Source organism: Dermacentor andersoni, chromosome 9 (assembly GCF_023375885.2).
Source record: "Dermacentor andersoni chromosome 9, qqDerAnde1_hic_scaffold, whole genome shotgun sequence".
NCBI classification, from domain to species: domain Eukaryota; kingdom Metazoa; phylum Arthropoda; class Arachnida; order Ixodida; family Ixodidae; genus Dermacentor; species Dermacentor andersoni.
In genome coordinates, this window is record NC_092822.1 from 18,696,994 (window position 1) to 18,709,069 (window position 12,076).

At 48.9% G+C, this 12,076-nt stretch overlaps 1 protein-coding gene across 1 annotated transcript in view; it reads right to left on the reverse strand.

Annotated features, from left to right (window-relative positions):
• LOC126527164 (uncharacterized) overlaps positions 1 to 11,213 on the reverse strand; it is a 28,803-nt gene extending 17,590 nt beyond the window's left edge. Inside the window, exons 1-3 of the mRNA XM_050174916.3 lie at positions 10,974 to 11,213; positions 5,372 to 5,550; positions 3,911 to 4,136 (exon numbers count right to left, since the gene is read on the reverse strand). Of these exons, the coding sequence (XP_050030873.2) occupies positions 3,911 to 4,136; positions 5,372 to 5,550; positions 10,974 to 11,213 (645 nt within the window). The remainder of the gene's footprint in view (positions 1 to 3,910; positions 4,137 to 5,371; positions 5,551 to 10,973) is intronic.
• Positions 11,214 to 12,076: the final 863 nt, after the last annotated feature.

A 12,076-nucleotide genomic window follows, 5' to 3' on the forward strand; every position in this document is an offset into this window, starting at 1 on the left:
GACGGCGGCAACCGAAGCCGAACGCAGAAAGCGGTTCGAGATGAGGCAAGCGCGCGTTTGTTATACGTGCCAGAAGCCGGGTCACTTTTCGGCGCAGTGTCCGACCGAACGTAAGGAGACGGCGGCAGCCGAAGCCGAACGCAGAAAGCGGTTCGAGGCGAGGCAAGCGCGCCTGTGTTATACGTGCCAGAAGCCGGGTCACTTTTCGGCGCAGTGCCCAGAAACAAAACCAAAAGTCGTGTTTTTTTCATTAGGCAGCACTGACGAGAACATGAAGCTTCTCGAGCCTTACATGCGAGACCTCCTCGTGAACGGGAAAGAGTGCCGAGTGCTTCGCGATACCGCAGCTACGATGGATGTCGTTCACCCCTCTTACGTAGAACCCGATATGTTCACGGGCGAGTGCGCATGGATCAAGCAAGCAGTGGAAGCTCATAGCGTGTGTCTGCCGGTAGCAAAAGTGCTTATTGAAGGACCTTTCGGAGCACTTGAGACGGAGGCCGCAGTGTCATCTATGCTGCCCCCCCAGTACCCGTACCTATTTTCGAACAGGTCCGATCACCTCCTGCGCGAGAAGGGGCTTTTGTTTGGTGAGGCTAGCGTTCAGGCCTTAACCAGATCGAAGGTTCGGGAGCTCGCTGCAAAGGCGGTAGATGCGGGACCGACGTTGTTGAACGATGAAAAAGGGTCAGAGGCGCAGCAAGCTGGTATTCAGAGCACGCCCGAACGGGATAAAATTGAGCCTGTAGCGTTAAAGGCACCAGATACTGGAGAGGAAATTCCCGATGCGGGAAAGTTAGAAGAGCTTCCGGTCGAGCTTCCGGGACTAGGCTCAGTGACGAACAGGAAAGACACCGATCAAGTCATTAGTGACTTAATAAGTAAAGCATCGCTGTCGCCTGAGCAGAAAACCGAACTACACCAGCTCTTACAAGAGTTTCAAGGTCTGTTCTCTGAGAGGCCTGGTAGGACTTCTGTCCTTACTCATGACATAGAACTTACCTCCCCAGAGCCAGTACGATCCAAGGCGTACCGGGTGTCACCCCGCCAGAGCGATATTATGGAGGCTGAGGTAAAGAAAATGCTACAGCTCGGTGTTATTGATGCGGGTGAGAGTGATTATACCTCCCCTTTGATTTTAGTTGAGGTACCGGGCAAGGAACCTCGTCCTTGCGTCGACTACCGCAGGCTTAATTCCATCACTAAGGATCAAATTTATCCGATCCCTAACATCGAGGAGCGCCTTGAGAGAGTGAGTAGCGCTCAGTTTATTTCCACCCTAGATCTTGTCAGGGGTTATTGGCAGGTTCCACTTACAGAAGAGGCTAGTAGGTATGCGGCGTTCATTTCACCAATGGGGACATTCCGTCCTAAAGTTTTGAGTTTTGGTTTGAAGAACGCGCCATACTGCTTTTCAAGCCTCATGGATAAAGTGTTGCGGGGACAGCAAGAATTCGCTTTACCGTATCTAGACGACGTAGCGATATTCTCCGCATCCTGGCCTGAGCATATGGCGCACTTGCGGGCAGTGCTAACCCGCCTGCGCGATGCGGGCTTGACAGTCAAGGCTCCCAAGTGCCAGTTAGCACAGGCCGAGGTTGTCTACCTCGGACACGTGATTGGTCGGGGTCGTCGCCGCCCCTCTGAAATAAAGGTGGCCGCTGTGCGAGACTTCCCGCAACCGCGTACGAAGACCGATATTCGGTCGTTCTTAGGTGTCGCCGGCTACTATCAGAGGTACATCCCCAGGTACTCTGATATCGCGGCTCCCTTGACGGATGCTCTAAGAAAGACAGAGCCGCAAACAGTCGTCTGGGATGAGACGAAGGAAAGAGCTTTTAGCGCCCTAAAGAGCGCCCTAACAAGCCAGCCTGTGCTACGATCGCCCGACTACACAAAAGGGTTCGTTGTTCAGTGTGATGCTAGTGAGCGAGGCATGGGCGTTGTACTGTGCCAACGGGAAAATGGAGAAGTAGAACACCCCGTCCTGTATGCTAGTCGTAAGCTGACGAGTCGTGAGCAGGCGTATAGCGCCACCGAGAAAGAGTGTGCGTGTATCGTGTGGGCCGTTCAGAAATTGTCATGTTACCTAGCCGGCTCGAGGTTTACCATTGAAACGGATCACTGCCCTCTCCAATGGCTGCAGACCATCTCTCCCAAAAATGGCCGCCTCCTGCGCTGGAGCCTCGCTTTGCAACAATATTCCTTTGAGGTGCGTTACAAAAAGGGGAGTCTCAACGGTAACGCCGATGGCTTAAGTCGAAGCCCCTAACGTGGGAATCAGCCTCAAAATTACTTGTTACTGATGTTTTTCTTCCTGAGGCAGGATTTTTAACCTATTGCTTTTGTGTAGTGTTTCAAAGTGATGATGTGCTTTCTAGTGCAATTTTCCGATTTGTGGACGCGTTCTGAGTGCTGCTAAACTACTGTAAGGAACTAGGCAGCAGTAAAAAAGGGGAAAGAGCCTGGCAGGGCTTAGTGAGGGTTGTGCCGTGCTTGCTGACTGAGCGGTTGACTTTTGGCGTGGTTCTAACGCTTGCCGGAAACGAGAACAAAAATGTCAACTCTCCCGAAGTCACTTTGCAGTGTCCTGTGTGCACCTGAACGTGAGAACGAGGCCTTCTCTGTGCGCTGCGCTCAAGAAACGCCCAGGGACGCCCAACTTCGGTTATGAGCATCATCGAGCGACATCCCTCCGGACAGCGGATGCAGTCCCCTGACCATCGGGATCTCCTTCCCCTGGCGGGGCGGTCTGTTACGTTTCGCCTACAACGCGCGGTAATGCCGGCGCGGATGCAACGGACGCCGGGGCTTTGTTCAAAGCGGCGGACATTTTGGCCCGTCCGACGCCGCCGCGACGCCTACCCGCCAAGCGTGTCCAGGCGTGTTTCAGTGCCACGTGTCTTCGTGTGTGCGTGTGTGTGTGTGTGCCCTCGCTTGTCAAAGCGCGGCAGCCGGGGAGCGGAGTTCCCCGAATGAGGAGCCTGGACGTCTCTCGGCTCAACTGTTCACGCCGTCGTGTGGGTGAAGGTTGGCAATGCGTCACTACACTCGGTTCAGCAGGTCTCTCGGCCCGACAGTTCGCGCCGTCGTGGGCTCCTGCTGCGCCGTCCCGTGACCTTCATCCCGTGACCTTCCCTCCTTCCCTTTTGGACCGCGACGCCGGGAGTATAAGAGCAGCTGCCCCCGGACGCCAGGAAGAGAGGCTCCGATTTGTACTGTTGAGTTACGTGCTCTCCCGTCTCTCCACTTCGGTCGACCTGACCGGCCGCTCTTTTGCTATGTTAGAATAAACAAGTTGTTCTGTTACCAGTCTTCTCATGCTTTGCCGGGACCTTCGGATGCTTCCAGTGCCCCAGGCCGCCAGGCCAACGCTACCCTTGGGGCTTGCGACCCATTGGCAATAACGGGCGTCAGCACCGAGACCCCAACAACTCGGGCCAGCGGTGCGATTACAACAGTACTAACAATATGCCACGACAATGCGAAGCATCGTTAGCTATTGCGGAATGCACTCAAGAAAAAAAACACCGTTGAACACTCAACCACATTGGCAGGTAGGTTATTCCATGTGCGAATTGTGCTCGGGAAAAATGATGCTTTGAACACATTTGTTCTACACAAGAACTCGCTCACCTTCTTTGAATGAAAATATGCATTTTTGTTTATTCCAAGTTGGTTATGGTAAATTAAGTAGAACATTTTTAGTCTTTCCTGGTGTCGTCTTACCTGCAGGGTCTCTAAATTGGCTGTTTGCAAAAGGGCTAATGGGGATTTTTTCCAACTATAGCAATTATATATGAACCTGACACATCTGCGTCTGAAGTTTTCACCGACTGTAGGCATCAAGGAAGAATTTTGGGGGTAAAAGGAGGCGACAATTACGAGCGCAATGAAAGCTTTCACTTGCTTTGACGTTGTAGTACAAGTCCAGTTCGAGAGCCCTCGTCACCGGGTGATCGGCACCTTCGGCGAATCCAAGACCCACGTCCTTCAGAAAAGCGACCAAGGCGTCGGCGCGGTAGTCCATGGAAGCTTTGAGGCACTCGTCGTACAGAACGGCTGCCTTCATCACCGAGCTGGACAAGGCAGGCGTGCCGTTGACTACGCCTCCGCGAAATGGTGAAACCTCCGGCCTGCGTTACAAAATGCGCATCTGAGTAAAAACAGCGGCAATGCAAGTCGATGTAACCTCAAATCGAATATGTAATCTATTGTGAGCTCAACAAGAGAAAAGTAGTAAAAAAAAGAACTCAGTGGTGTGCATAGCGCACACAAGATATTGGAGTGCGTGGAAAGCCTGTATAATTTGAGATATCATAGATATGAAGGAGCAGTCGTGAAAAATTTTGCGTTTCAGATAGGAGCGGACACGCCATGAAACTTGCAGGAGCAGACGTTTTTGACAGCAAACAAATGGGGTGGGGGGGGGGGGGGGAATAAAGAAATTGGAGAATTTTCAGCTACGCTTGCAGTTTCACCAAGATTCGCACATATATACTACCTGTCTTTAACGAAGTTAGCCAACATGAAGGCACTTGGCCTTTAACAACACGTACACAAATCACTGAGGGTTGTTACGAGTTGGCGTTGAGGGCCCTCCCAGTAAGTGCATAGCAAGCCCGTTTGCAACACCATGGCCTCCCGATATCGCCGAAATTCGCCGCGTACCGTCTGCTCTCTGAGGTCAAGGCAACACGAAAATTATATCTCAAGAAACCTTCCTTTATCGCGGTTTATCGGTTGCGCTGCGCCACACGTCGCAAATCGTATGCCTAAGTACACAGCCTCCGATCAGGCACAGAAAACGGAAAGTAGTACCCCAGTCAAGCGGGCAAGTTAAGTGCACTTACGAGGAGTGCCCTTCGGAACCTTGAGTGACACTTTAGGCTACGCGGTGCTAAACGGGAAACCAGAGCGCACTCGCACTAAAAAAAAATGGCGACGGACTAAAGCAATGTTTTTTGATGATGCCGATTACAATAAAGAAACTTCTAAAAAGCGATGGCTTTAGTTGCATTACAAATAAAAAACAATCGCAATCTATATTTACTCAACAAAAAACTAAAATACTTTTATCATAAGAGTGTTATAAGTGAAGGCTGACCAAGTTGAATGCCTATAGTCAATCCAGAAAAAGATGGTGGCGTGCGACGAGGCGGCATTTGATCCTGCTAGAACAGAATATCAGCGAGTTCTGTTCCAATTATTTTGTTAAAAGCTGTTCTAGTGCACTCTTCTGCGAGTACACTCCGCTTGCGACGTTTAAATTTGGGCAAGTGCACTTAAAACCGAGTGCACTCTCCGCAAGTGCACTTAACTTGCCCGCTTGACAGGGCTATAGAAGTGCAGCCACTGAATCACACCGCACCTTGCGGGGGCGCCTAGCGCAACAGGGTTCTTCGCCATGCTCCGGAGAAGGGAGCGCGCATGCGCCGACAACAGCGCCACCTGGGAGTGGCCGGCGCTGACAAAGGACGGCCGTTGCAGCCACCCCGAGCAGACGTATGCGTAGAAGTCGTCGCACGGGTCGCCATAGCCCGTCGTCTCCTACCGAGAACAGAAAGACTGAAATGACCAATACTGCGAAGCAAAACTCGTGCGTGGAACGTCGTCCGTTTTAACCTTTTCACTCCCAAGATCTTTTATTCAGTTATCTCTTTCTTTATTTATTTTATACTGCCAGTTTACATGTCGGAACAGGATTTGACGTTGTTGGGCACAAGGGGAAATAACAATAGCAAAGTTATCGCAGTAAGAAATATCAAGCGTATTAGTACAGCTTCGGAACATCAAAGACTAACGCGCACCAATATGTTCACAAGAGCGTTATTGCAAATGAACGTGACAGTGCATTCATGCACAGCAAACCTACCACAGCAAGACATTTTGAGAGCATTTTTACAGGAATAGCTTTACTCGCGTAATTTTACAATATTACATGCGACAGGTAAGCTTCGAATTTTCTTACATTCTTATGCATTAAGACATAGTGTGGGCAGTCTGTTCTACGTATTCACAGTTCTTTAATTATAGGGTTTTACGTGCCAAAACCACTTTCTGATTATGAGGCACGCCGTAGTGGAGGACTCCGGAAATTTCGACCCCCTGGGGTTCTTTACCGTGCACCTAAATCTAAGTACACGGGTGTTTTCGCATTTCGCCCCCATCGAAATGCGGCCGCCGTGGCCGGGATTCTATCCCGCGACCTCGTGCTCAGCAGCCCAACACCATAGCCACTGAGCAACCACGGCGGGTTATTCACAGTTCTAACAAGAAAAATTTGCTGAAAACATTTTCTCTTACATTTCAAAAGTGTGGTGCACTTGGTGTACTTTGCATATGGCTGCGTTAAATATCTTAAAATGTTCTACCTTGGCATTTCCGAAAAAAAAAACCTTGCGTGAAATTTCTCGTTCTTTTTCACCTAGGAAATTTATCACCCACAATATACGTATGCAAAAACATACCTAATGTATGGGCTATCTCTTGTACTAGACGAAAACATTGATTAAGACGCCAGAAACTTGTTTTTTTTCGAAGCCTGCGATCATCTCTACGCGCATGACCCAAAATAAGTAACTACAAAATTATCTGCGGGAATGCGCAAAGTCTGCAGTTATTGGTGACGTGCATGACTATCATTTCGTCCACATATCTGCGTTAAATGTCATATCGGCCATATCTTCCCCTCCTAGCTGAAGCCAAGAAGTACCACATGATTTATTGAGCTCTCGCACAATTTTGTTCTTATGTTGCTTTATTTTCACTTTTCTCGTCTTCGCATAAATGCATTGCACCATCTTTGCTTGGGTGTTTGTGTTTTATGTCCATGATACCTTGTACTTTTCTGCGCCCAGTATTTCGAAATTATTTTTTATGGTAATCACAATATTGTTTATTGAGCGGAAATTACCTAACTCCACGTAATTATTCTTCGGTTCGTCCGATTCTATGCTCCTTTTAACATTCATCCTCTCAGTGACCGATCACGGCGATATCCGGAGTTGGGCTACATGCGAGCCTATGGGGAAGGCTTAAAAAATAGAAGGGAGTAAAAAATTGCCACAAAGCAAGGCCCCTGGCGCGTGGAGTTTACCAAACTCCGGTAAATTACCCGGAGAGTTCCCGCCGTATACCGTACTTGCGTAACATGACAGCCCCCCCCCCCCCCCGGCTGCCTGCTTCGATCCCAATGCATCCGTACTGCTTGCTCTCCTTCACGACAGCAAGAAATGAATGATAAAATCAGTCATCGCTAAGCCTCGTTTTGTGTTGCATGCGGACAAGGTATAAACCCTACTGATAAGTGGTGCAGCGCGATATAGGCCGCAAGGACGAGGAAAGGACGCAGCGTCCGCGAATGCGTTGTCGTGGCAGCCGCTTTCGGTAACGCTATATGTTAAAACACTCCCGTCCTTAATTCGCTTCTCTTTCGCGTTACGCGATTTGTCACTATCGATAACCAACTATAGTCCAATCTGCCACACTTATAAACCCTATTTTGTCGCTGTTATTTATTCAGATCCGTTGTTTGTTTTGAGACTGCTAGGCCTATAGGAATCGCATCGATGCGGAAAAGTATGTCGACTTCCACCTAACCGACGACATCACATGACTGTGCAGCGTTAATCAACGTTGAATCAGCGCCATTTATTAGACGGAAACCGGCACACTTTTCCGCGTCTATACCGTCCCTCTGTAGGTCTAGCAGCGTCAAAACGAACAACCGATCTTCATAGTAGCGTAAAATGACTCCTATAATTGCGACAAAATAGGATTTACCATCTTGTCCTCAGTGTGAAATGGGAGTTAGGGATGAATAATTTTACCTTTTATTTCGTGATGCCTCATACAACGCATAAATAGCACATACCTAACCATTACAATTCAATCTTGCGTTACACGTCACCTATAAAGGGGCTGCCATAATAGGTGTGAGCGATTAAACGACTCGACCATAGCTTCCAATGGAAGGAGCCGCCATAACATCTAACTATAAGAAGTCTGCATTTTTGGTCCTCCCAGAAAGGGAAGAAAACTTCTTAAGCATTTCATATCACGCCTCTAAACCGGCCCATAACGAAGGTTCAGCAATGTTCATTCAACCACTAATAGATTCTCCCGCTTCAGATTTTCGCTGCATATCACCGCTAAGCTTTCCCACATTCACCTAAAATATGAACTCCGCGAGTGATATAGTTTTTCTTTTTTTTGTGTGTGTTAGCGAACCATCAGAACTTATATAGAACAAGTTTGAGCTCTTCTAGCCCTGTTAACAGCTTCACTGTAAAATACTGTGCGAGTGAGATTCGTTTACCTTTCGGACCTAAGGCTGTACATGCATAGAATAAGCTCCAGTGTTTCCAGTGTTTTCTCGGCAGAACCTCGATCTGATTGTGAAGCACGCCATAATGGGTGGCTTCGCGGATTATTTCGACCGTCTGGGATTGTGTAACGTGCACCGAATGCATGGTACACACGCGTTTTCGCAATACGACGGGATCGAACCCGCGACCTCGAGCTCAGTAACGCAGTGCAGTAGCCACTGGGCTACCGCGTGGCGGGTATACCTTCTTTTTGTCGCATATATATAGTAAATTCAAGGGTATTTGACATGTGGTCTACTACAAAAAGGTGAAGTACGCTGCACGCACAACAAACAGCATGTCACGGTTACAAATATTGTAACTGCATCGCACCGGTCATCCGCTTCAAGTTGCACGCGCACGCGCCCGGACCACCACTTTTCAAGCATCATTTTTTATTCGAGCATCAAGGGACTGGAACGGCCTTCCACACGCCATCGCAGCCATCAAAAGCCCATCTGCTTTTACCGAAGCTGTTGTCACCCATATCTCAAAATGAACGCCTGTTTCTAATGAATATCTTATTAACCACCCCTTATGTAATACCCCTCGATCCAATGGGGGCTTTTTAGGGTAATAAAGTGAAGTGAAGAAGTGAAGCAACCGTGACAAACTTTCATAAAATACGCGAATCACATGCTGCGACTCGTTCCACTCCGTGCAGCTTGAGCATCGCAAACACTCGCGCTGCAGCCATACAACGACGGTTTGCTAGCGAACAACGCCGCATCGACCGCGAACTCTCAGCAACAGCGCAGACACGACTGCGCCAAAACACAGTCGCGCTCAACAGTTGCATCTCACCACATCTCTATACGCACGGCGCCGTATAAACAACGTTCTTATTGGCAAATCAATGAACGATGCAACGGGCTGGATTGAAGACACAAAAAAAAAAAGAAGTTGCAACGTACTCACGTCGAAAGCCCGATTCCACTCGCACCAACACTGGAAACACACACGCACGCTTAATGCAGAGTTATTTCAATGCACGTGACGTTCGTGTAGTACTCAGTACACTTGCTCTTCAGGCTTCTTTTCGCACGAAGCACGGCATCAACTTACAGAACACCAGCAAAAATACCTGCAATGAATGACAACGGCCCGCCATGCCTGTGCAATTTTGCAAAATGGCTGACCGGATGTTTACAGCCGAGAGCAACTGCCGCCCTTAATCCCTCTGTTCTCACGTAAACCATCGTTCTGATTGGCTTGCGACAAACAATGATTTTTGTCCAGCAGTACATGTTGTTGGGCTATAGTCGGTTCATACTGATGAGTAGGCCATAAATATGATCGCTTTGGCGCAAATAAGGAAGGACGGAAGGGAACAAGGGGAGCGCCAACTTTCGACTGTTTATTCTCTACTGTATAGCATGCAATATGTACACGCAGGCGAACGCGGAACATATCAAAACAGCTTCAACCACGCAACACCCCAATCACAGCCGGCTATCAAAAAACCTTCTCTCGGCATGCAAAAGTAAAACTGATGTGTCGCTAATGCAAGATAAACCTCGCTCTTTAATATGAAACGCCTCTAACAATGCACGTGCCATGGTGTCCCTGCTTCTTCCAAGAATCCGTATCTTCTCCAGCCGTGGCCCACACTGATGTGAAGTGCAGTGCTTAGGCAAATGTGCTCCGTCTTTACCTTTCAGCGGCAGCTCATGTTCGCGCGCACGCTCATTTACGCATCGCCCAGTCTGGCCGACATATGTGCATTTATGCTCTACTCAGCAATGATTTTTGTCTGTTGACGAAAGTTGGTCTTAGACGGATCGCCACGACGTCTTTTCTTTTCTGTCTTTTTTTTCTGTTGTACGACTTATTTACCAGTCGGCGATCTTGTCGCCATACGACGGAAATCTCCCAGTGTGAACGGGGCTTCAGGGTGACGGTAATCACGTCTAATGACGTTGACGCTGCTATAGGGATAATCATATATGCGTGATGAACCTGTACAACACTTCCAAAACATTGTGATAGTGTAGCGGCAATCTGTGAAGAGCAGGTTCCCCATCAAACTAGCAACAAAACTAGTGGCATAATTCTCCTCGTCATGTCAACTGACAGAGCAACGCCTCCTAGATAACACAAGGCCCTTGCACTTTGATCCATGACGTCATGCTATATCGTGTTCTAACAGTTCTGTTCGAACAGTTCTCGCCCGACTGCCGTAGAATATAGTAGAAATGCTCCCACGTAAGCCGCTGTAATTTTGACGTCCCCGCTTTCGTCACGCCGGGCTTGGCAATGGAAATTTAGGTGCAAGCAACATGAGATCATAAAGCAGAGTGCACATGCCTACAATCTAGGAAGCGTTGTGACAGAGTGAGCGCAGGTGACAAAGTCGTGTAACACTGATAACGTTTACAAGGTGACGAGAGCAATGAAAAATAACCCAACTTCATCGACGGCAACCGCCTGGAAGCACATTTCAGCGGGAACATCAGGCGCTCACGCCTTTCTCTTTTCGACTTCTATACAATACACGCAAACCAGGGGACTAGGGGATTCATCTTGCAAGTGCTTCGCAGTAAAAGAGCCTTACAAACAGTTACACGCGGGGCAACATGCGTATCTGCAAGGAACTGAACTGGCCTTGAGCAGCTTTGCGGCCAGCCGGCAGGTGGTCGCGTTGCAAAGCTGCGCCGGAGCACGTAGCCTCCGTCCGCCAGGGGACAGCAGCATCGGGGGTAAAGAAACTGTCCGGCGACTGCGCGTCAGCACCAGGGTGAGGGTGGCCAGCACGACGATGGCTGTCAGCAGGACCAGTCCCAAACGGGCCAGAAGGGTCTGCTGATGAGGGCTCAGATGAGGCTCCGTCAAACGAAAGTCCATGTTGGCTGTCCGGTGACGAAGGAACGAAACTCGTTAGAAGAAAAACGACGTCGAAAATTTCTGGCATGCTAGTACGAAACAAAAAGAAACAGTATCGGTAGATCTATGCAAATACCCAGTATGCATGCCTGAAGGAGAGCTTCACCTGTAAGCGAGCCAATTAGGCGGGATGCCGAGTGTACCAAAGAGTGACACACACATTTGTCTGCGGTACTGCCTGTCCCACGAATTAGCTCGTTTCTAACAAGCCCGGCAGTAGATTCTTCGACGACTTGGTTTGCATTTATCTCGCTGAAGAAAGTGGGTCATCAGCGGCGAAAGGGAAGGGCGCGGTTTCACTTTTGGTATTTTGCGCACGAACGTGTCACGTGCCACGTTCTCGCATTCGTCCCTCGTGCCAGCTAGCGCATTGAGACGCTGTTAGGCTGCGCTGCCTTTGGAATCGGCGGATATTCTCGGTTAGATATGTGCAAATTGGGTGCAGTTTGCCTGTTATGCTATCGCATTACAATTTAACATTTACTGTAGTTGTACCTTTGTGTCCTTTGGAATGATGTGCGTATTTTTGTTTATCAATAAACTCTTAACTGAACTCCAGTATACCAAGCCCAAGTCTCCCGATTTCTTCAGTAAATCGATGGCGCAAAATAGACGCGGGCGCAGAACACACGTGACAGGACAGCTCCCTGTCTCACGTGTCCTGTGCACGCGTGCACGTTGCGCCGTTGATTTTCTGAAGTATCACGCACCAGCAAGCTCAAACCAAGATTATGGTTATCATTTAACGAGTAGGTAGCGCGTTAACTTCAATATAACTTCAAGCAGGGGACACCAGTGACCAGCGCCCTTGTAAATAGGCTATC